Consider the following 24874-nt stretch of genomic DNA (forward strand, 5'->3'; position numbering starts at 1 on the left):
ACCTTTTCTCAAGTTCTCGCAGATCATAAGAAAAATGATTTCCTTTTGATTTATTTATGTTTTATTCAAATTTTTTTCTTTTGATGTTTTGGTTAACTTCCTTTATTATCTTATTATGTTGAGAGGAGTTGGTGTGACTTTTATTGTATTTTAGTTACATCTCTCAACTTTACTTTTACAGGCCTTAAATTTAGATCCTTCTTCAGCCCCTAAAGAACAGGAGGTTGAAGGGGCAGCGGCAACTAAGGGTGAAGAGGTCAAATGTGAAGAAGTGTGTGCAATGCCTGCAAAAACCTAGTGTGAATGAAACAGTAAAATTTTAATATTTTAGTGAAAGTGAATAACATTTATTTTACTTTTTTAATATTTTCTGTTATTTGTTTTGTAATATTGTACATTCAAGTGAACAGTTCTGTAAGGGTCAAAACTCTCATTTTATCTTGTCTTGAAATATATTTTTAATTTATATTATAAAGTCATAGTATCAATAACTTTGTTAGTTTACCAATCATTAATTCAAACAACCATTTGGTAACAAATTTAAAGTAAAAAGATAATTTTTACTTGAGAATCAATAAGAACAAAATTTTTCTGCAGTTCACAAAATGTGACAGTTTTTTTATCATGCCACGTACATTTCATATTTGTGGAAAATTTTTGAGTCTCATCCCAAGCACACTTTATATCCCTTGGGTGTAAGGAGAACCTCACTAACAGTATGTGGTGTCTGATCCATTCTTTATATCTGTAGCTCGGTTTTTGTAATGTCTTTTGCAATCATATTTTTTAATGTTGTGATACTGTAACTGTATTTCTACCCTCAGCTCTAGCACTTAAGACATACACATTGACCTTTGCTATGACGTCTCCTACTGAAATGGCTCCACTTGAGGCAAAGTATCAGACTGATGAACAATCCAATATTGTTGTGGGTGCAGTGTATTTGTTCTTAATTGCTAAAAGTTGAGAATAAAGAGGTCCAATTGATTTTACATGGATTTTCATTTTCATTGTTACACTGTATACTGAACAGCTAAATTATATAAATTTCCATAATAAAATTTATTATTAAAATACTTACCTACTTAGTGTATATCTCCGTGCCGATAGGCACATCTACATTAAAATAAAAGATCGAATGGCTGCCTGGAGAAATGATATTGTTAGAATACAATAAAGTTTTGTACATACCCGGCAGATATATACTTAGCTTATGTCTCTGACGTCCGACAGAAATTCGAATTTCGCGGCACACGCTGCAGGTAGGTCAGGTGATCTACCCCCTGCCGCTGGGTGGCAGGAATAGGAACCATTCCCGTTCTAGAACCAGATTTTCTCTTCCACCTGTCTCCTGAGGGGAGGCTGGGTGGGCCATTCATCGTATATATCTGCCGGGTAAGTATGTACAAAACTTTATTGTATTCTAACAATATCATTTTTGTACATGCAACTTCCCCGGCAGATATATACTTAGCTGATTGACACCCTTGGTGGTGGGTAAGAGACAACTATTTACTGAATAGACAGGTAAACAACATACGTTGTAGGTAAAAAAAAAAAAAAAAAACCTTGGTTCCTACTTGTTCAGGCGGAAGATTCCATGGCTAATGCCTAGGAATCTGCTTCGCCTCAAGAGCCTCAGCGAGGATGTGACCTATGGCTAAGAGTTCTTGTGGGTCTGTCGATGGGGTCTTATCCATTTACTCGACAGAGCCTCTTACATGACAATATGCCTATGCCTAGTGGCATAATTAAGGAGCACAACACCGATCCCGATCACCTGATCCTAACACGAGGGTTAGTGCTTAAGTTGAAAAGAGTTATCCCCAAACTCCTTTCAAACAACCCAAAGAAAAAACACGACGTTAAATAAAATTTAACTCACTAGTTAAGGATCAGTATCGGCTCCCTATCCCAGCAATGTATCCGCAGACACGTATCAACCAAGAGAGAAGGATCTCTCGTAGGTTATCTTGACATCCTTCGGATATGGGAAGTCAACACAGAGTTGCATCTCCCGTATGTGAACAGCTAATATGTCCTTATGACATATTGTTAAGGAAAGAACAGAATTCAGAAAAGCTCGCACTTCATGCGCTTTTAATTCTCAGCTGTTTGAAGGAATCATCAATGCACTTGTCAAGTGCTTAGGAGATCACATTGCCTCAAAGAAGGCCAGGGCATTCTTTGATATAGATCTCTTCTGGGTGAAGCCTGGAGCCTGGCTAGCGCTTCGTGCCTGGCAGGCGCCTAGCGCCTGTCTAGCGCCTCGCACCTGGCTGGAGCCTTGCGCCTGAATGGCGCCTAGAGCCTGGCTAGAGCCTCGCGCCTGGCTGGCGCCTGATTGGCTCCTCCCTCCTGGCTAGCGCCTCGCGCCTGGCTGGAGCCTTGCGTCTGGCTGGCACCTTGCGCCTGGAGCTTGGCAGAAGACTTCATGATTACTGTCTATGAGTCTGCATGCCTCAAGAGTTTCAGCGAGGTAGGGACCTATGACTGACAAACCCTTCTGGATCATGTCAATGGGGGCTAGCCCGCTTACACGACAGAGCCTTCTCGGATCGTGCCAATGGGGGCTGACCCACTTACATGGCAGAGCCTTACCTGTATCATATCAATGGGGACTAGCCCTCTTACATGACAGAGCTTTAGGTTTCTCTTTACTGGAAGGAGCCTTGCGCCTGGATGGATCCTCAATCCTGACTGGAGCCTAGCCTTGAAGGAGCCTGGCACCTGGATGGCGCCTGGCTGGCTCCTAGAGCCTGTCTGGCTCCTAGAGCCTGGCTGGCGCCTCGCGCCTGGCTTGGCTCCTCCACACTTGCTGGAGCTTCGAGCTTGGAAGAGTCTCTAGGCTGTCTGGCGATGTCCACATCGGACACTCTTATATCTGTCCGATTTGTTCGCCTCTGGCGCATTTGCGCCAGGTTGGAGGCCCGCTCCTTCTCAGTATCCGACCATGACAGAGTTCCTTGGAACTGTCCGCCTCTGGCGTTTTTCGCCTGTATTGGCATTTGGCGCCTGGCTGGCGCTACATTGTCCGAGAGTTCTGAACAACCACATAGTCTATCAGGAGACTGGAGAAGGGTGGAAGAAATTCTTCCCCTTTGAGCTTTTGGCCCCTGGCAAGGGGAGGTGATTGTAGTCAGCTACATCCAGTAGACGACAGGATATCTAACAATACGAGAGAGAAGAGTCTTCCTCCGAGGAGGATCCTTCGTGAATACTTCCTTTGCTAACGAGATCCTTCTTACATGTTGATGAGGTTCCTCGTTGCAGAATCTTCCCTATCCTTGCCCGAAGGAAGGGAAGGAGTCTGGAAGTTGAAGGAGACTCCGAGCTGAAATTGGGCGGAACCCTGATTTCTAGCTCTTATTGTATCCTTCTGAATACCTTCTGGGAAGCATTTCGAGCCCTCATCGCACCCCGAAGACTCTGTAGGCAAAACGTTTTTAAACCATCTCTTTTTCTGTAGATGAAAAAGTAAGTACCCTGCCTGGGCAACGAAACTTCTATCTGAAAGCGTTGCGTCAGGAATAGAGGGTTTTAGTTCTTTTGCCAGACATACTATGCTGGCAAGAACCCATTGCCGAGTCTCCATTGAATCTGATGCGAGATTCCAATGCACAAAAAATTCACTTGTCTTCTTGGTCGTTTAGGGCTAAGAGAAACAAAGAATTCCTTCATAAACTTTCTCAAAGAAGTTTGATGAGGAGCAGTTCCATTTTGTCGGAACACGGAATCTGTGGCCACAAAAAAGATCCCATTCGAAGTACATGATATCCTACTCTTTGTCGTATTGCGGTATCGTATAAGATCCCCGAAGATCTTAATCTTCTGTTATCTCTAATTCCCCTTGTAGAGACAGAGTATAGCCTTTTACTGCGTTCTTTGATAGCAGATATATACCTAGGTTGATTCTTCCCTCTGAGAGTGAAGAAAGAACCTCGCTATGTGGTTCACAGAGGTATCGGAAGAGGACAGTTTCCTCATTCCATCTAGCACGATCTGCAGCAATTCTATGTCTTAGCCATGACTATTGTCATTTACCTTGAAAAATCCTCTCATTCATGTCCAATTCTGGTCAGTCTGCATGCGGACAGACTCAGAGTGGAGAGGTTTTTCAGGTCTATTTATAATAGATTCTAATAGAATATCTAGATACTCTTGGAAAAGCCTTACGAAACATGCTGTGAGAAGAACGTGACTTCTGTGAATCCAACCTCTCTAAGGCCAAAATGAGGCATTCATCCTCTCTTCCTTTGACGCCCATTTATCTTAATATCTGTTAAGAATTTATAACTAGGGAAAAAAGACTAAAGTTTATTACCCTTCTTTAAATTAAAGATGTTGTATATTGCTACCTCTCTTGGTTCGAGGAAAAGGAAGCAGTCTATAGGAAACCTGTTCGTCTTCTACCTTGCGGAGAGATCTATGAAGAAGACTTTCCGCAGGTTCTCAAAACTCTTTTCAATAAATGTTAGACATACGTTAAACAGTTATTATCTTCGATCGAGAAGGTTCTCACGGACATGCAAAATCTTGCATCGAACCTTTTAAGGATCGTTACGTTCCGTGTCTGTTCCCAAATAGGTTCTCTTTTGTTAACGCGAACAGGGGCGAAAAAAGAGATTCTCGATGAAATTTGCGATATGAGAGAGTCGTGGAATTGGCGTAAGTGATTAAAGTAAATCATTTCATCATTCCTTGTAAGCGACCCCTTTCCGATTAAATGGGTAACGAAATCAGGAACGAATCTTGCCGTTACCGAGCCTCCGAGAGGCTACTGGTTTGTTTGTTTGTTTGTATGGTGTTTTTACGTGACTTCCGAACCACGTCGAGAGTGAACTTCTATCACCAGAAATCCACATCTCTCACTCCTCAATGAAATGGCCGAGAATCGAACCCGCGACCCCACCGAGGTGAGAAGCAAACACCAAACCAAACTACTACTGGACTCTTAGGTTAATAACTCGCTAAAACGAGAAAATATCTTGGATGGTGCTTCTGGCGCATTGCGCCAGGCTGGCGCTTCTGGCGCAATTTGCGCCAGGCTGGCGCTTCCTTCTAGTTCTTTTAAGGTTATGTGCCAGAACATCTGTGCCCTTATGGTACCCGACATCCTTCACGTGTTAATTTCCGTTCTTAGTAGGAAAAACTTTTATATACGTAGTATAGTCCATTCAGGGAAACAACTTCTGCCACTAAGAGAATGTTTCCCATCCGACTCACCCATCTTCTCTTGAGCAATATCCGATTCTAAAAAGGTTGTGCGTTTCTCGAAAGGATGAGAGAATTATATTATATCGTGCTCTGCCGTATTAGAATCCTTTATAATACTGTCACATTGTGGTAAACAGCATTAATCTAGAAAACCTTTGTAAGGATACTAGGAATTCTGTAGTAACCTCGGTATGTGCATAAGACTTGACCATACCGTAGTCTTAAAGTGAATTCTCTTCTACTACATTCATCTTCACTAAGCATGTACTCTAATAAGCCATGCTTTTCGTAAGCATGAGAGCATCATATAATATAGAGTTCCGCTGCGTTAGAATCCTTTAATAATGTTACCTACGGTAAACAGCATTGAAATGTTTGTAATATCTTTCTTATTGAAAGCTTCTTAGCAAAAGGCAGACAATATTTTATTTATGTTTGCTTAACTATCCCCTCAATCGAGGCTAAAACCGCGATTGTAGGGGAGAGACACGGTTAGTTATCCATCCCGCAGGAGAGAGACATGTAACCAACCACTCATGACCGACACCAACATGTTACTGCGTTGGCTCTAAGGCGCGATAGCAGTCTCCGTTAGCCGTCTGGCCTTACTCTTCCAGAGTTGCCAGCTACTCCATTAAATAAAGGAATCATAAAATTATAATCGAACTTCAGGAAGTTCTTATTCATGCATATTTAAGCGAAACAAGACTTCGATAAATCTAGAAGCTAAGTAGGTGTTGTCTTAACAATCCCTTTAAGCGTAGTCCTTCCTAGGAAATTCCTGGAAGGATACTGGTAATTGAGTTGACTCTGTAAAGAAGTAACTACGGTATGTGTGATTTGCCGTATCGTATTCTCATACAGCAGATACTCTACTACCTTCTTTCCCTGCCGAGGCAGATAGAGAAAGGAAAAATTTTTACTGTCTTCGTCTTTTCGTTAATAGAATGATAGAAAGAGTATATATATCTCCTTAAGGAAGGAAGTTAATCCAGGAACTCTTTAAATCTTCGTGATTTCCTCATAAATCGCGGAAGGAGACAGAATTCCTGTTCATCTGTAGGGTTTACGGAAGGAAGTAGATATTTCCTATCCGCCATCATACCCAAACGTCGATGAGATTCTTATAAGAAAAAACTCCCAAAGCTCTTGCCTCTTCATAACGAGGGAAGAGCATGAATGAAGGAGAGAGTCCGCATTGAGAGGAACTGCCAAATCACAGGAGTCTTCTGAATAATGAAAAAATGGCTTCTCTTAGTATCAGAATCCCTCTCTCATAAGAAGATTTGGAATATTCTGGCGCCTGGCTCCTTGCGCCTAGCGCCTGGATAGTTCCGCGCGCCTGGAATGTTCCGCCCACGCTAGAAAGGAGACTCGCTCCTGGAACGTTCGCTTGCGTGGAAGGTCCCCTGCGCCCTGATAGTTCGAGCGCCTACTAGACCCCTTTTAGAAAGAGCCTCTGCCCGGAAACGTTCAATGGAAGGATCGTTCTGATTGCCACTGTACTATAAGGCTCCTTGCTCTAGCCGTCTGTTTTTCTGGCGCAATTTGCGCCAGGCTGGCGCTTCGTCTCTTTGAAGGGCGCCTTGCGCCAAGAAAAATTTTCTGGAACGCGGCTCGGCGCCTCAGTTGCTAGTCATTAAAGGGAAAGAAGGAATGCGGCTCGACGCTCACGTTGCTAGAACCGCGGCTCGCGTTTGGTTGTAGGAACGCGGCTCGCGCTAGTCTGTTTTCTGGAACGCGGCTCGCTGCTGGCTGTTGGAACGTGGCTCACGCTAGCTTGCTGGAACGCGGCTTCCTAAGTTCTTGGCTGGCTCTTGCTCAGTGTTCTCTTAGTTTTCAGAGAACGCGCTAGATCATCAAAACATATACATTCTTCGTCTTTTCGGATGTAAGATGAAGAGACGCACTTTTTAAGGATGCCTTTTCAATGGCTATCCTTGGCAGTCTGGGACGCTCTACAGAACCTGCCGAGGGGACGCCTGACCGGTGGGGATTCTCTGAAACCTCCTTACGGCTTTCGACATTCCTTCTCCCCTGGGCTTGGGAGCTTGAAAGAGGTCTAGGCCTGGGAGCGAGACAGAGCCGATCAGACGCACCCTCCACTGCAATGGGGAACACTAGTAATCACTTCTTACCTTTCAATAGCTTGCATTTTGAGCCACAATCCTTGTCTTCAAATTGCAATTATGAATTTGAAGTTTCTGCGAAGTAAGAAGGTGATGAGGATGCAACACTACTAGTACTGTTAATACTCTAATTGCTCGTTAGTACGAGTTTCCAAAAAACTTTTAAAAGAAACGTATCTAGTTACATGCTTTACTGACTCCCTAAAGTAGGAAGTCAGTATATTTCCTCAATCAATTCTAACACTTATTACACGTATTAATGAATAAATATTATTTCCCTTTCTTGCAAACTATGTGAGTGTCTACCGAAAATTTCGGTAGTTACATGTCATATATTCTTCGAAATTTTCGAAGCCAAATTCATTAAAAGTTAATAAAAGCGTATGCCGAACCAAAGACCCAGTACTTCCCTGCAAAAGACAGCCCAGAAGATCGATGGCGATGAAAAACGAAAATCAAGTCAGGACGGTAGCAACAAAAAACATATGTTGACACTACCGCGACAGAGAAAATCTGGTTCTAGAACGGGAATGGTTCCTATTCCTGCCACCCAGCGGCAGGGGGGTAGATCACCTGACCTACCTGCAGCGTGTGCCGCGAAATTCGAATTTCTGTCGGACGTCAGAGACATAAGCTAAGTATATATCTGCCGGGGAAGTTGCATGTACAAAACTGTCTATTACACCTGTTCTCCACCAGGTGTTTCGAATGTTTTGCTCATCAGAATTCTCCTTGACAGCTGATAAGTTGTGGGAAGGCTGGGTGGGGTCTACTTCAACAGTAGGTAGGTATCCAAATAATAAATTTCATTACAAAAATTTATATTATTTGGGGAGAATCTTCTAAGCCGGGCTAAAAAATCAAAGTGCAGCAACCCAGTCTGTGTAAACTTTGATGTCGGTCAATTTAAGAAAAAAAAAACACATCAATGGAAAGAGGAAGATATACATAACAAATTTTCCCTACCTTCTACGAGAAGTTGAAAAAGACTATTTACAAAGTTATAAAAGTTTTTCCTAATAAAAGTTTTTTCTAATATTATAATTAGTAAAACAGTTCATACAATATCCATGTTACTGAGACTAAAGATGCAGTAACTTCTTTGGATTATATATGTCTTTTCTCATTTTTCTTCGCAAAATTACAATTATAACTGACATATTATCATACAAGATAAATAGAACCAGCAGCAACCCTTGGGTATATTTATGAGCAAATATATAATAAGATGTGACGTGAGAGATGAGGCAGTGCTTTCTTGAAGTAATGATCACAACTAGCTCATGAGCACCCCTGCTTCTTGATTTTAGCCAGTCTAAAAGTTGCCATTAGTGAATTTATGGGCTACAGAAGTAATGGAAACTTTCCTGCCCGATTCCTTCAAATGGATGGCACTTAATATTGATGCTCGTGTAAGTGGATCCGTTCACTACCCAAAACCTCTTATTGCTACTCATATGAGGGGATCCATCCACTAAGGGTTAAAGTCAGCTGATTCCCACATTGGGAAGAGGATGGGGGGTAGTGCAGCTAGACAAAATCCACTCGGCCCATGAGCTAATTTCTTGTATGAAACCCAAAACATTATTACCTGATCTGGAATCCTTTCTGGATCTTATGACCACCAGAAGTTGGATTCCTCTCAGGGAGCAAGGCTCTCAAAACGTGCAGGAAAGAGTTAGCCTTGCAGAGAAAACTGCTTTAATTCAGCAGAATGACACTGAAGTGCCGTAAGGGAACCCGGACCCCTGTGCCTGGGTCCAAAAGCCCTATAAAATTACTGTCGCTAAAAATAAATAAAATTACTGTCACTAAAAATAAATACTCTTATACAATACATGTACCTTCATGCTCTCCAAATTTTAAAACCTGGGGTTAAAACCATCCTCAAGCAAAAAATTGTTGTAACACTAAATCAAGCTGCAACAGTTCTCACATTATGAATGTCTACCTTTGATAAAGGTGAAAGGTATAGAGCTAGTTCTCATGCACTAGCCTAATCAAATACTACATCACAGACCCTTGTGTTCTTTGCCAAAGATAGTAGGCATCCTAGGAAAAATAAATTTACAGTACCGTGATAGCAGCAAATAGCCACGAAATACCAACAAGCACCTATACACAATGGCGACAAGGAAAATTTGGACGAGCTAAAACATTCAAAACACTCCTGGTGAACAGGTGTAATAGAAAGTCATCTGGGCAGCCATCCGATCATTGTTTTAATGCTGACTTGCCTATTGATGAGGAGATATAAGTTAAATTTAACAGCAGGTAAGATTCATCCCAAATAATGTTTATTACAGAATTCTGCTTATCTGCAGAGAAAAGCATTTTACCTTACTTTATGTGACATATTTGCATTGGCTAACTAAATATATCTGTAATAATGAAAATTTAGCCAGTTATATACTCAAAATAAAAGCATACCTGAAATGGTAAAGAAAAACTACTGTCACACCAGGCTGGAGACTTGATCTGTTGTCACCACATAAGTGTGCCGGCCAATGGCTAATATATCTTCTATGGTCTCAGTGGATATAACAGTATAAATACTATGACTAATGTTTCCACCTGGAGTCTTGTGTGATGAGCTTCCTTGATCCTGATCTATAATCAAATTGCTCTGATTCCTCATCAGATGTTTCAATCTTGAGGTTCAATCCACACCAATTGCAGTTTTTTTTTTTTTTTTGATGGTTAATGTCATTCTGGCAAGATGCGGTCTCCTCTAACCAAACAAGGTCACTCCCCTCAACATCTAGTTCAAATTGTGAGGTCAGTTCCAAACTCTGCTACCAAGAGCCTCCTATGCTTGCTTGCTTCTGAAATGACTACTATGAGATTCAGGGCCTCTGTAACACGGTTTTTTCGCAATAACTTTTTATCTAAGCATTTCATAAATATAACGCTTATTCAAAATACATATTATATCTACACATAAATTTTGACTATATTCTGCATTACGTAGGTTTAATAAATTTGGTACTTATAATGTAAAAGTGACTTTTTTTTGAAGACGGGCCAACTTACTCAGAGAAAAGGTTTCAAACGCACTCGTTACGTAACTTATGACATCATTTCTTCCCTCTTTCTCGATGGATGATTGGCTATACGTAATGAAGGCTAAACCTCTGGCAACAATGACATACAAATTTAAATACAAGCAACGCAGTACACCTTTATGAACTCTGGAACCTCTACACTGATAATTGTCATAATGAACAAACCAACAAAATATGTTAATATATACAAAAACACATCGATTATTAGTCTAACTCCCAAAATAGGTTTCCTAAGAAATTACAGTCTATTTTATAGGTCACAATCAGATTGACAAGATGTAGGGAATAGTTGGTAATTTTCAAAAACATAGTAGACAAGCTTGATTTGATAACTGCTATATCCAATGTCAAGCCAATATTCGGTACCGAATATTGGCTTTAAACCTTCACCAATAATTATTGTCAGAATGACGATTTCATGAGGCTCCACCCACTTTCGTCTCGTTATAATTCAGGATAACACTGAAGGCTACCATGGGCATTGTTGGATTAGAAAATTTAACTTCTGGCTATAAAAACTCATTTCTCGAGTAGTTGTAAGAAGTGCTAAATGATCCTCAAGGATCCCAGCAGTTGGCCTAAACGTTTAATTCATGTATATTACTGCTGTACTGTTGCGGCACTACTGCTACAGTAGTATTACTACGCTAGCACTGATACCCCACCCACATCTATGTATCGTTCCGCCATTCATAAAGTCTTTGGGTTTCAGAGCCGATGGAGTTTCTGTCTGGTGGATGGGCGGGGCAACATTTCGTCAAAAGGTGTGTTTACCTTGCTTATGTAATGAATGTTTTTTGACTCTTGGCTCGTAATCATTGGCCATGGCGTCGGCTAGATAATTTTTTACTCTATAAAAATTAAAAACTGTCGGGTTTAGGTTTGTTATTTGATTAATGGCTGACAAAATTTGTGTGTGGTTGTAAAATATACATATGTCAACTTTTAGCTACATCCGATGCTTTGACAAGGAGCAAAGTCCAAAAAACCGTGTTACAGAGACCCTGAATCTCATAGTAGGGTCATGACAAGTGGAGAGAAACTGACTTTTAACTACCATCACACTGCAAAAAAAAAAAATAAATAAATAAATAAATAAATAAATATATAAAATAACTAAAGCCTAGATAATTCTTATCCGATACAAAGATGTAAATACCTGAGCACTTTTAATAAAACACACATCTCAGCAATCACAGAAAGAAACCACATACCTGGACACAGCCTGTATGTACCTACATCACTTCCAATACTAATTTCTGAGGCCAACTTACACCCTCAGGTCAACCAGCAATGATGATTCTTTCAATGGTTCACCCTAATACAGCAATGCCTATAATGTAAACAATATAATACAAACCACTAGTAGAAATTATATTTTATAAAGCAAGCTTAATCGCCACCCAAAAATCCTCAACCACCCTAGTACTGAATGTGCACAACAATTAACTATGACAACATACACAGTAGTGGCTCCCAATATAAAACAAAATACTATACAGGCAGTCAGGGTTATGACGTTTCGAGGTTACGACGCTTTTCAATTATATTCATCAGAAATTATTTCCAGGGTTACGACGCATGTTCCCAGGGTTACGACGCCTACAAACGCTGATCTGGCAGACGAAATATGACACCAAATATGCAAAATAATCAATATTTAAAGTTTTTTTTTATGAAAAATGCAATAAAAATGTAGTTTACATAGTTTTGAATGCACCCAAAGCATTAAAAGTAAGGTTTTCTTAGGGACTGCCTGTATAAGTGCATAGCTTTTAATCATAGCTCACTCCTAAACCACTACAAAATCACTTCTGAGCTTGAGATTCCACTGCCAAAGCAAAATTGCTATATGCTGACTTTACTCAGTGATTCAAAATATGAAGATGGAAACAGGTAAAACAAATTATGGCACATGTAATATGAAATAGTATTATCCTTGATGGCAGGGCTGATTTAGCTAAAGGTTTCTCATGAATTGGTAACTTGTACAGTTTGGCCATTAATGCAAAGAGTCCTATATGGAGAAGTACTTCCTTAAATGTACTTTTTGATTTAAGGAAGAAGAGAGAGAGGAAAAAAAAAAAAAAAAAAAAAAAAAAAAAAAAAAAAAAAAAAAAAAAAAAAAAAGCAGCACCTGAGTTATTACCAAATTTTTCCTAAAGGGGTTAAACAAGTTCTCTGTTGTCTGCTGCATGTTCTGCCTAAATTCCATTTAGTCTAGAACCCATCACAGTATTCCAAATGTAACTGAATGTTCTTTATCTTTTTTCTCATCACATACCAAAACTCCAGCCATGAATCTTGGCATTCTGTAAAGTCAAGTATACTTGCCTTATAAACACATCATAGATTCCTCATTAGTTTCTCCTTCATCAAGTCTGTTACTCCTCATTTCCTTACTGCCTCCACGATACATGCTCCATGTCCAGTATGTGTTCAAGGCAACAGAATTGTTCTACATCCATCACTTGCCTTAATAATAATAATAATAATAATAATAATAATAATAATAATAATAATAATAATAATAAAGCGCAGGAATAGTGGAATGGACGAAGGCAGAACTCCGCAGCATAGATCAGAAAACCAGGAAACATATGACAATACACAAAGCACTACACCCAAGAGCAAATACGGACAGACTATACTTAACACGAAAGAAAGGAGGGAGAGGACTACTAAGTATAGAGGACTGTGTCAACATCGAAAACAGAGCACTGGGGCAATATCTGAAAACCAGTGAAGACGAGTGGCTAAAGAGTGCATGGGAAGAAGGACTAATAAAAGTAGACAAAGACCCAGAAATATATACAGAAAGAACAGAGGACTGGCACAGTAAACCAATGCACGGACAATACATGAGACAGACTAAAGAACTAGCCAGCGATGACACATGGCAATGGCTACAGAGGGGAGAGCTAAAGAAGGAAACTGAAGGAATGATAACAGCGGCACAAGATCAGGCCCTAAGAACCAGATATGTTCAAAGAGCGATAGACGGAAATAACATCTCTTCCATGTAGGAAGTGCAATACGAAAAATGAAACCATAAACCACATAACAAGCGAATGCCCGGCACTTGCACAGAACCAGTACAAAAAGAGGCATGATTCAGTGGCAAAAGCCCTCCACTGGAGCCTGTGCAAGAAACATCAGCTACCTTGCAGTAATAAGTGGTACTAGCACCAACCTGAGGGAGTGATAGAAAACGATCAGGCAAAGATCCTCTGGGACTATGGTATCAGGACGGATAGGGTGATACGTGCAAACAGACCAGACGTGACGTTGATTGACAAAGTCAAGAAGAAAGTATCACTCATTGATGTCGCAATACCATGGGACACCAGAGTTGAAGAGAAAGAGAGGGAAAAAATGGATAAGTATCAAGATCTGAAAATAGAAATAAGAAGGATATGGGATATGCCAGTGGAAATTGTACCCATAATCATAGGAGCACTAGGCACGATCCCAAGATCCCTGAAAAGGAATCTAGAAAAACTAGAGGCTGAAGTAGCGCCAGGACTCATGCAGAAGTGTAGATCCTAGAAACGGCACACATAGTAAGGAGAGTGATGGACTCCTAAGGAGGGAGGATGCAACCCGGAACCCCACACTATAAATACCACCCAGTCGAATTGGAAGACTGTGATAGAGTAAAAAAAAAAAAAAAAAAAAAAAAAAAAAAAAAAAAAAAAAAAAAAAAAAAAAAAAAAAAAAAAAAAAAAAAAAAATAATAATAATAATATGTTTTGTTAAAGATGATGGCAGCATCAGTGGAATGATTTTATATATGGTCTTTTCAATTCTTCTTATTATTGCTCTTCTCATCAGGGCTGCATATTTGCTAATAGCTGGGCCGATGTTCATATCTCGGTTAAAGAAATGTTTTCTAAAAATAATAATTTATTGATATGATAACAAAAGTGGTTAACAAATCTTAGTCTAAGGGCGTAACGGAATTCCAACGTTTCCAACCGTATCATCGGTTCATTTTCAAGGAAAGGTGAGCGTGAACTGATTAGAATGGGGTCGTTCGGCGGTATTTATTGTGTCCCAGGTGCTCTGTCTGATGAGCGCTGCGTTTTCATTGGCTGAACAGAGGATTAAGTCCCTGAGTCAAGCCATCTTGCAGAGGTGGAAGCTCGCACTGCTCTTCGCGTGCGGACGCTGGAGACTGGGAGCGTAGTATTGGGAAGGTCATTGCCGATAGACGGGCACCTGATTGGCCCGTTCGATCGGCTCTATGGTGCTGGCGGGTGGCGCCCTACGCGCCACCGTCGGGAGGAGTGAAGTCTCTTGAGTGGTGTTGAGGCTGGGTCTCTCCTTCCCGATGTGTAGGGCCTCCAAGAGGCGGAGGCGACGGTGGTCTGCCGCCTTATCGATAATTCTGATATTAGGAATAATGTCATTCCTAGTTATCCTGGTATTGTGGACGATTTTAGCATGATTATGGATGGCGCCTTCCTGAGTGTGGCAGGATATCCTCTTCGAAAATCACATAGTTGTCATACCAATGTAAGCGCCGGGGCATTCCCGGACAGGGCATTTGTACTGGTAGACAACGTTAGTTTTTCTGAGGAGGGTCCTGCATCACGGGGGCTGGATTGTTTTTCATAATCAAGCCACTGGTCTTCTTGCTCTTGTAGTAAATTATTAATTTCACTTTTTTCACAGGATCCGTGGGGGAGACGTTCCTTTCTATAATGGTACGAAAGGCTCGTTCGTCCTCTTTATATTTCTTATGAAATATCCCTTGTAAAAGAGTGACGTCTTCAAGGGCGGCGGGACGAGGCTCCTGCTGATACCATTTATCGATGTTTCTGCGAATGCATTTAGTGATGTCCCGGTTGGAATACCCTCTGTTAATCAAAACTTGGGCAACACGTTCTAATTCAGTGTGCATGTCCTTCCACGAAGAGCAGTGTGAGAGAGCTCTCCTGATGAAGGCGCTGATCGCAGTGCGCTTGTATCTCTCTGGACACTCGCTCTCACTGTTCAGGCACATGCCCAGGTTCGTGGGTTTCGTATACGCCCTTGAAGACGTCACTCTCTTTTACAAGGGAGTATTTCATAAGAAATACAAAGAGGACGAGCGAGCCCTTTGTACCATCATAGAAAGGAACGTCTCCCCCACGGACTGCGAAAAAAGTGAAATTAATAATTTACTACAAGAGCAAGAAGACCAGTGGCTTGATTATGAAAAACAATCCAGCCCCCGTGATGCAGGACCCTCTCAAGAAAACTAATGTTGTCTACCAGTACAAATGCCCTGTCTGGGAATGCCCGGCGCTTACATTGGTATGACAACTATGAGATTTTCGAAGAGGATGTCCTGCCACGCTCAGGAAGGCGCCATCCATAATCATGCTAAAAACGTCTACAATACCAGGATAACTAGGAATGACATTATTCCTAATATCAGAATTATCGATAAGGCGGCAGACCACCGTTGCCTCCGCCTCTTGGAGGCCCTACACACCAAGAAGGAGAGACCCAGCCTCAACACCACTCAAGAGACTTCACTCCTCCCGACAGTGGCGCGTAGGGCGCCACCCGCCAGTACCATAGAGCCGATCGAACGGGCCAATCAGGTGCCCGGCAATGACCTTCCCAATACATACTACGCTCCCAGTCTCCAGCGTCCGCACGCGAAGAGCAGTGCGAGCTTCCACCTCTGCAAGACGGCTTGACTCAGGGACTTAATCCTCTGTTCAGCCAATGAAAACGCAGCGCTCATCAGACAGAGCACCTGGGACACAATAAATACCGCCGAACGACCCCATTCTAATCAGTTCACGCTCACCTTTCCTTGAAAATGAACCAATGATACGGTTGGAAACGTTGGAATTCCGTTACGCCCTTAGACTAAGATTTGTTAACCACTTTTGTTATCATATCAATAAATTATTATTTTTAGAAAACATTTCTTTAACCGAGATATGAACATCGGCCCAGCTTTATTCCGCCCTGAATGCGAAGAGAATAATAAGAAGAATTGAAAAGACCATATATAAAATCAATTCCACTGATGCTGCCATCATCTTTAACAAAACATGTTTGAGAGAGGGTCTCCTACCTTCAAATAATAATAATAATAATAATAATAATAATAATAATAGTGCTGCTCCTCCTCCCTCTTTTTCAATTCGCCTGTAAACATTTCAAGCATGAAAGTTTCTTGTTCCATTTAAATTTTTGCAATCCTAAACATTCATGCCACCATCTGTTATTATTCTGTACAAAGCAAAAAATTACCTTGGCACCTCTCCCACAGGATTTATATGGCAACTTCCTTACTATTGTTTCATTTGTTTCCTTTTCTGTCATTGTAAACTGTGCTTTCCTCACGCTGATTTTTAATCCTCTTCATTCTACATCCATCTTTCAAAATTTTTTAACTATTCCTCAGATATTGCCAAAAATAGCCATCTGCATATTCCTTTGCAGCTTCTTCCATTACTGCAATTATACAACAATGAGTTTATGACTGATTGTTGACAGACACCGACATTTGTCTCAAAATCTTCTGAAACATGAACAAAATTTATTTACATGGGAAAATAAAGTTTAGTACAAGATGCTAGTACTGCATTCATACTTTAAAACCAACTAGCAAAAAATGAGTGGAAACCTTACATATATCAAGGTAAGACTCTCATCGCTATGCACTCCAGCACAGTGCCACATCATGGCAGGTCATAATGCACAAACTGCTGTCTAACATCAGATGGTTACAATAGCAAAAGGTCTGCTATTAACAAGTGGTTATGAAACGACATACCATCCAATGCCTATGACAAATGGGTGAAACACTAAGTATCATTAATTACTGATAACTTTTATTGTTACAGTCCATTCACCTTAAGCTGGAAAGAAGGAAAGGCAAATTTAAAATAACAGCTAGTTTTTTGGGCAAACATCCCAATATTAAGCCATGAGAGGGCATGGAATATAAAAGTTAGGCCAAAGACCAAGGGCTGGGACCTATGTCATTCACTGCTGAAAGGGAAATGGAAAATGAGAATAGAAAGGTTTGAAATGTGTAATGGAGAAAACCTTTCAGTTGCACTATAATACATTTGTTACGAAAGGGTAGAAAGTCAGATAGAAGATAATATGGGCTGAGGTACAGTAAAAGGGATAAAAAGGGTTGCAACTAGGGGCTGAAGAGATGCTGCAAAGAATCTTGAGTAATGCCTACAGTGCACTGCATTAAGTCACTGATGGCCCTAATCCCCTACAGGGTAGACCATCAGATGGAAAAAATTAGATCTCGTGCAAGTATTACCATACATAAAAATATCTATTAAGCATAAATGTCTTTCATCTTTCAATACAACTGTAAACACAGCTGTAAATAAGATAAAATCGCAAAGGCACTTTTCTAAACTAATAAAATAATTCCAATCAGATGTAAAATCTATAGTCATTTACAAATTCATAACATCAATGTTTCATTTATACAACAAAATCCTCTTATTTCCTTTTGCTTCTTGATCAGACAGGCATATTTAGAAGTAGAGCCTCTGCTTAACTGAAGAAAACAGAACTTTGGCTTCTGTGAATAACTAGGCTATATATATCATTTGATACTTTGCCAAGTGATCATTCTGCATTTTCCAATCTGAGATTTCAGAAGTATAATAAGAGGTTTGTATTTAACAGACTTTAAATTTTCATATTATTATCATTATTCAGAAGAACCCTATTCATATGGAACAAGCTCACAGGGGCCATTAACTTGAATCAAGCTTCCAAAGCATATGGTGTTCATTAGGAAGAAGAGAAGGTACATGGAAATACAGAAAGAGATTTCACTATTAAAAGAAATAATAAATTAATAAATACATTAAAATATATTAGAATGCAAGGAGAATAGCATTAGAGTAGTAATGCATTGTATTTTTGCTTGAATTTTTGAAGTTCCCATTGCACAGCATCCTACGGGATACAGTTCCACAGTCCAATGGGTGTGAAGAATAAAAGACCTCTGAAAATGAGTTCTACAATGAGGCACATTTTAGTGCATGTTGGTGATGTTGTTCTGCAAATCAGATTGCTCTCAGCAGGAAAAGGTCATACAGGAAACAAACCCCTTACAATATTTGAGTTGGACCAGTTGAGGAAGGCAATGCTAGTCTTTTCAGATTACTTTGTCTGACTTTAGATAAAAAAGTTAATCATTTATTCCTGTAACCGATCATCCCTATGAGATATAAGAATTTAACAAAGTTGTCTGGAAGAACTACCTAATATTAATAATACAGTAATATAATAATAATTTAATTATAATAACTTCTCATAAATAACTGATCTGTTACCTCTGCATCATCTGTATGTCAATGATGCTTGATTACTTATAGTTGTAAAAATGAATTATACATTTGTACAGTTATATGTGCAGTGGGCTCAAAATACATAAGGGTAAAAGTGGATGACGATGGAGCTGGCTGTTCAACTGCCTTCCCATAATTATGTATTATCACTATTGTGAGTGAACCCCTGAGCTCATGAATGACATCCTACAAATAAAGAGTTCAAACTGACAGACAAACAAACAGCAAGTAAACTATTCAAGACTAATCTGAAGAGAAACCCTTTATGTAAAATACACTAACTTATCTAAGGTATATGCACCTAATCGTATGCTAAAGAGAAAAATGTACAGGAAAGAAGAAAAAATGGAGCAAGAATATTGTATTTATTACAGAACGATACATATATTTTTTAAAAATTTAGATACATCATAATAAGGAATTCACACATCAGAAGGAATAAGGAAGTAAAAATAATTCTAAATGCCTACAGACTTTGACTTAAGACTTTGTGGTGGGGAAGGCTGAACACTACTCTTTAATGGGTTTCATGGTAATGGATAACTAATTGCCCCTAGCAACAGGTTGTCACCCCATACTATCTCAAATCAAATCTAATATTTAAAAGGTTTTACCTTTTACATGGTTCAAGTGCAAATATGCATACTCTAATGAAAATTTTAATCCTGATGTTTGTGAATACCTTGAGCTGCACTATTATTCTCCAATATATAACATTCTTGCTCTGCTTCTTTTCCCAACAGTTTCATTTTTTACTTATCACATATGCATACACGACTCACTTTTGTTTAATGTGAATAACATTTGTCTGGTATATACTGTACTAATACCTAATGAACATTTCCCTCTATTCTTCTAGTGTACTAAATTAGTTCTCATATCTAATCTTGAAGTAGAGTTCCCATCCAAGTCTGCACTAAATATGCTGTGGCAATCACTAAGTTTTAGCTGGAGAAAGGAATCTGTTTTCCAGTGAAATACAATCATGGACATGATGAGAGTGATGTGTCCAGTGATAATGGACACAATGATACTCAAGTACCTCAGGATAATAGCCCTATTCCTAATAATGTAATTAGGTAAAGGCTTGGAGAAACCATACCCTGACTACTGCATCCTTCAAGGGAAAATTGATTGTACTACATTAAGAAAATATATCATTATTTCTGTCATCTCTCAATTCCTGCTGACTCATCTGCCCCTGTCTAAGTCACCTGGTTATGTTTTGTCTGTGTCTGGATCAAATGCAAAACTACTTCATTGTGTTAATGTAGTAAGAGTTCAAATGCATAGCCTCAGGTTTTGACCACACTGCCTTCAAATCTAGTCTTGGTCTCCTAGTACCTTTCAGAATTCAAAATTCCCTAACCTTTAACCTCCTGTGCTTTGATGGCCATGTCTTTAGCCTACAATTATAAGTCCCTGTCCAGTACAACATTATGTGATCACCATCTGATTAATCAGCACTAAATGACCTCCACCTATTTACACTGTATAGCAGGACTTGACATGCAAGATCACAGGATATTATATCAAACCACAATAAACAATATAAAATTTATGAAACTAACTTTCCTGGAATAATGCAAACAACATTAAAACAAGTGAATCTAAGCAGTATTAACTTGAAGCACTACAAGAAAACTGTGGTAGCCAATGGTATGATGAGCAAAGGTGATATTATTGTAACCTTCTGAGCTTGCTCTAAGTGCTGAAAACCTAGGCAGTTTCATCTTTCACAAATCTGAATATATGTGTTCAATTATGAAATTAAATAATTATAAGTGAATACTGTACATTAGTTTCCTTACAAAAGACACACATTAGTGGTACAGCTACGATCACGATGCACTGAGCGGTTCAGTTCTGTAGAAAAGAAACAATGCACAAGATTGCATTCACTACCACATACAAACAATGTGTTAATTACGACTAATTAATAAAGAATGAACATATATACCATTTAAAATCTGGCTATTCTTTAAAGTGAATGACATTCCATCTTGCAAAAATTGACCAAATAAGAACTTATACTAAAACTCAGAATAATATTTTCAATTATTAAAGAGTGGAACCTCGGTTTTCGTACATAATTCATTCCGGAACCTCCCATGAAATCTGAAACAATAATTCCCATAAGGAATAATGAAAATACAATTAAGTAATGCGTCCCAGACCCCAAAAATATTATTAAAAAGTAAATTTTATAGGGAATAAACACAGTTTTACATACAAAAAACAAAGAGAAATAAATATAAATGACTAATGAAATGAATAAATGATCATTTAACATCACTCTTACCTATATGGAAAACACTTCTTAGCAAATGGAAGATGGAGAGGAGGGGAGAGGGAGGAGGAGAGGTTATTGTTTGGAAGGGGAATCTCCCTCCAGGACTTCAGGAATCAAGAATCCTATCTGGGGTTACTTCTCTTTGTTTTTACTGGTACTAGGACCAACTTGACGAGTTACTGGACCCCTGTCACACAACCAAAACTGTCCAGACACATTTGTTTCTGGCGTTTCTTTAAAATTTGCCTAAAGTTAAACACGGCATTGTCATTAAACATGTTGGAGACATGGATTCTTCACAACATTTTTTACATCATTCCACTTTGCAAACATGTCCTTAATCCCTGAAGTAGGCACATTATGTACGCTAATTTGTTTTCTAAATTTTTCAAACCAGCCTCTACTGGCCTTATAATCACTAACAGCAGCACTTCTTGTAAGCATTTTCTCAGAGATCGGCATGCAACTTCCTCCAATACTTTGCTATGAGTTCCTTAAATTCTAGTGTTTCTTGCTTTTTTTTTTACAGAAGGGCTAGCACAAGGAACTTTCTTGGTCCATGATGGCTTATTTAGTGGTTGCGCTCGAATAAAAACAAGCACAAAAAGCACAAATATAATGAACACAAAGGCAGAATGGGTCACGAAAGAAGATGGGATGCTTTGTTTGGGCGGTCAATATGGGGACCAGTCACGCAGTGGGGCCTGGATGGAGCATTTCTGAGTGTACAAAAACACAGACAAAATTTTGTAGAAAAAAAAGTCTACAAAACCTGAAATATACGAAACCGAGGTTTGTTTTTTTTTTTTTTTTGGGGGGACTGTAGTATCAAATAGTTCTGGTGCTGAGATTATCCAACTGAATGATATCTACATTAATGAACACAAATAGTATGTAAAAATCAAGTTGCAAGTCATACACATAAGTGAATAACAGAATGTGAAGCTGATGTTCAACCTGTGACTTTCATATCTGGATCCACTTAATTAATACTATATTTTGTAGGCCATGAGTCAATGCCTTTTTTCAACCTGAAGCAAATTAAACAATCAGACTTCCAAAGTAATATGTTATTGTTAGTATACAATAAGGTTTTGTACATACTTACCTGGCAGATATATACTTAGCTTTACGTCTCTGACGTCACGACAGAATTCAAAACTCGCGGCACACGCGACAGGTAGGTCAGGTGATCTACCTTACCCGCCGCTGGGTGGCGGCTGTAAGAACCAATCTCCCTTTCCAGCCAGAATTTTTCCTTCCTTCCACCGGTCTCCTGAGGGGAGGCTGGGCGGGCCATCAATCGTATATATCTGCCAGGTAAGTATGTACAAAACCTTATTGTATACTAACAATAACATTTTTGTACATGAACTTTCCTGTTAGATATATACTTAGCTGATTGACACCCTTGGTGGGAGGGAAAGAGACAGCTATAAATATGGAAAAAAGGGGAAAACAACACTAGTTGTAGGATGTAAATACAACCTTGGTTCTTACCTGTTTAGGCAGAAGACTTCGTAGTTACTGTCTATGAGTCTGCGTTGCCTTAAGAGCTTCAGCGAGGGCGTGACCTACAGCTGACAGACTCTTTGGGTCTATCAAAGGGATTTGGTTATCCGCTTACTTGATAGAATCCGAGCAGGATCTGTCAACGGGGATTCGCCCACTTTATATGACAGAACCTAACCACTATCATTGCAAGGAGCTCAAAACATAAACCGATCACCTAACCAATCTAATCATTGTTAGACTACGAAATGAAAAACATGCCTACCCGCATGTTCTTTCAAACAACCAAAAACTTACAACCTAACAAGGGGAAAAAAATATACTACTAAGGATATGTCTCAGCTCCCTGCCCCAGCACCGAATCCGCCGATACGTACGGGCCTAACCCGAAGCACTTTTCATACGTAACTTTGACGTCTCTCAGATAGTTGTTTGCAAAGACTGAGTTGCAACGCCAGAATGTTGCCTTCATAATATTACTCAGGGATATGTTTTTGTTAAAAGTCAATGGACGTGGCAATAGCTCTACCTCATGAGCTTTGACCTTAAGTACTTTGAATTGACTTTCATCACATATCGCATGCGCTTCTTTCACCAGGCTTCTGATAAAGAAAGAAAGCGCATTCTTCGAAAGAGTCCTCCTTGGATCTCTTTTACAGAGCACCAAAGGTTTGACATCATTGCCCTTAAGTTTTTTCTTTCTCTGTAGATAGAATTTCAAACTTCTTACTGGGCAAAGCGACCTCTCTGCTTCCTCGCCTACTAATGCAGACAATCCTTGTACTTCAAAGCTCCTAGGCCAAGGATTTGAGGGGTTCTCGTTCTTGGCTAAGAACGAAGGAAGGAACGAACAGATAGCTGCATCTCCTCTGAATCCCACATTTCCTTCTAGTGCATGGAGTTCACTAACCCTCTTTGCGGAAGCCAATGCCATGAGAAAAATTGTCTTCTTCGTGAGGTCTCTAAACGATGCAGACTGAGGCGGTTCGAACTTATTGGACCTCAGGTAACGTAGCACTACATCCAGATTCCAACTCGGAACCCCTGGAGAAACCTTCTTGGATGTTTCAAACGATCTTAATAGATCATGAAGGTCCTTATCTTCTGAAATGTTTAAGTTTCTGTGCCTAAACACTGCAGATAGCATGCTACGATAGCCTTTAATGGTTGATACCGCCAATCCACTTTCTTCCCTAAGGAAAAGTAAGAAGTCTGCTATTTGGGTCACAGAGGTACTGGAAGAGGAAAAGTGATGGTTCCTACACCATCGCCGAAAGACGTCCCACTTCGATTGGTAGACTCTAAGGGTAGAAGGCCTTCTTGCTGCTGCGATAGCCGTTGCAACTCTTGCAGAAAAGCCTCTCGTTCTGACCAAACTTTTGACAGTCTGAGCCAGTCAGATCTAGAGCGGGGAGGTTTTTGTGATACCTCTCGAAGTGGGGTTGTCTGAGCAGATCGATCCTCTGTGGTAATGTTCCCGAAGATCTACTAACCATTCCAGTACCTCTGTGAACCATACTTGTGCGGGCCAGAACGGGGCTACCAGCGTCATCCTTGCTGCCTCCGATTCTGCAAATTTCTTTAGAGTCTCTCCCAGTATCTTGAATGGAGGAAAAGCATACATGTCTAGACCCTTCCAATCTAGTAGAAACGCGTCTATCGACACTGCCCTCGGGTCCGATATCGGAGAGCAGTAGTTGGCTATCCTCGCATTCTTGGCTGTGGCGAAGAGGTCTATATGAGGCTTGCCCCAAAGCTTCCACAGGTCCTGGCAAACATCTTCGTGAAGAGTCCACTCTGCAGGCAGGACTTGATCTTTCCTGCTTAGGAGGTCTGCTCTGACGTTCTTCTCTCCCTGTACGAACCTGGTAAGGAGACAAATCTTCCTTTGCTCTGCCCAAAGCAGAAGTTCTTTTTGCTGTCTCGTACAGGGAGAAAGAGTGAGTCCCCCCCTGCTTCCTGATGTAAGCCAGGGCCGTGGTGTTGTCCGAGTTGATCTGTACTGTTGAAGCTAGGACGTGGGGCTCGAAAGCTTTCAAAGCTAGCCAAACCGCCATCAGCTCCTTCTTGTTGATGTGCCAGGTCACCTGTTCCTTGTTCCAGGTGCCTGACACTTCTCTTGAGCCGAGCGTTGCTCCCCAACCTGTTTCCGAGGCGTCGGATACAACACTTGGTTGGGGTTCGGAATGTGAAGGGACATCCCTTCTGCAAACCTGAGAGGGTGCCCACCAAGAGAGGTCCTTCTTGATTTCCCTTGAGATTTCGAAGGAGAACTCTAGGTTTTGCGAACGACACCTCCAGTTTCGATGTAGAAAGAAC

The 24874-nt window shown here is 40.2% G+C and overlaps 2 protein-coding genes across 4 annotated transcripts in view; one reads left to right on the forward strand and one right to left on the reverse strand.

Moving 5' to 3' along the window:
- The window catches only part of LOC135222707 (uncharacterized), a 48531-nt gene extending 47857 nt beyond the window's left edge, over positions 1 to 674 (forward strand). The window contains exon 5 of the mRNA XM_064260898.1: positions 182 to 674. Within this exon, the coding sequence (XP_064116968.1) occupies positions 182 to 298 (117 nt within the window). The 3' untranslated portion in view covers positions 299 to 674. The remainder of the gene's footprint in view (positions 1 to 181) is intronic.
- Positions 675 to 16553: 15879 nt separating this feature from the next.
- Positions 16554 to 24874, reverse strand: part of LOC135222729 (uncharacterized) — a 94111-nt gene continuing 85790 nt past the window's right edge. For 2 of the 3 annotated variants that reach the window (XR_010316322.1, XR_010316320.1), the window contains exon 4: positions 19063 to 20616. The gene's annotated coding sequence lies outside the window, so the exon portion shown is untranslated. Of the gene's footprint in view, positions 16874 to 19062; positions 20617 to 24874 lie in introns of those variants that run through there. The other variant, XR_010316321.1, reaches the window with a different exon arrangement.

The sequence above is a fragment of the Macrobrachium nipponense genome, chromosome 20 (assembly GCF_015104395.2).
Source record: "Macrobrachium nipponense isolate FS-2020 chromosome 20, ASM1510439v2, whole genome shotgun sequence".
Lineage (NCBI taxonomy): Eukaryota > Metazoa > Arthropoda > Malacostraca > Decapoda > Palaemonidae > Macrobrachium > Macrobrachium nipponense.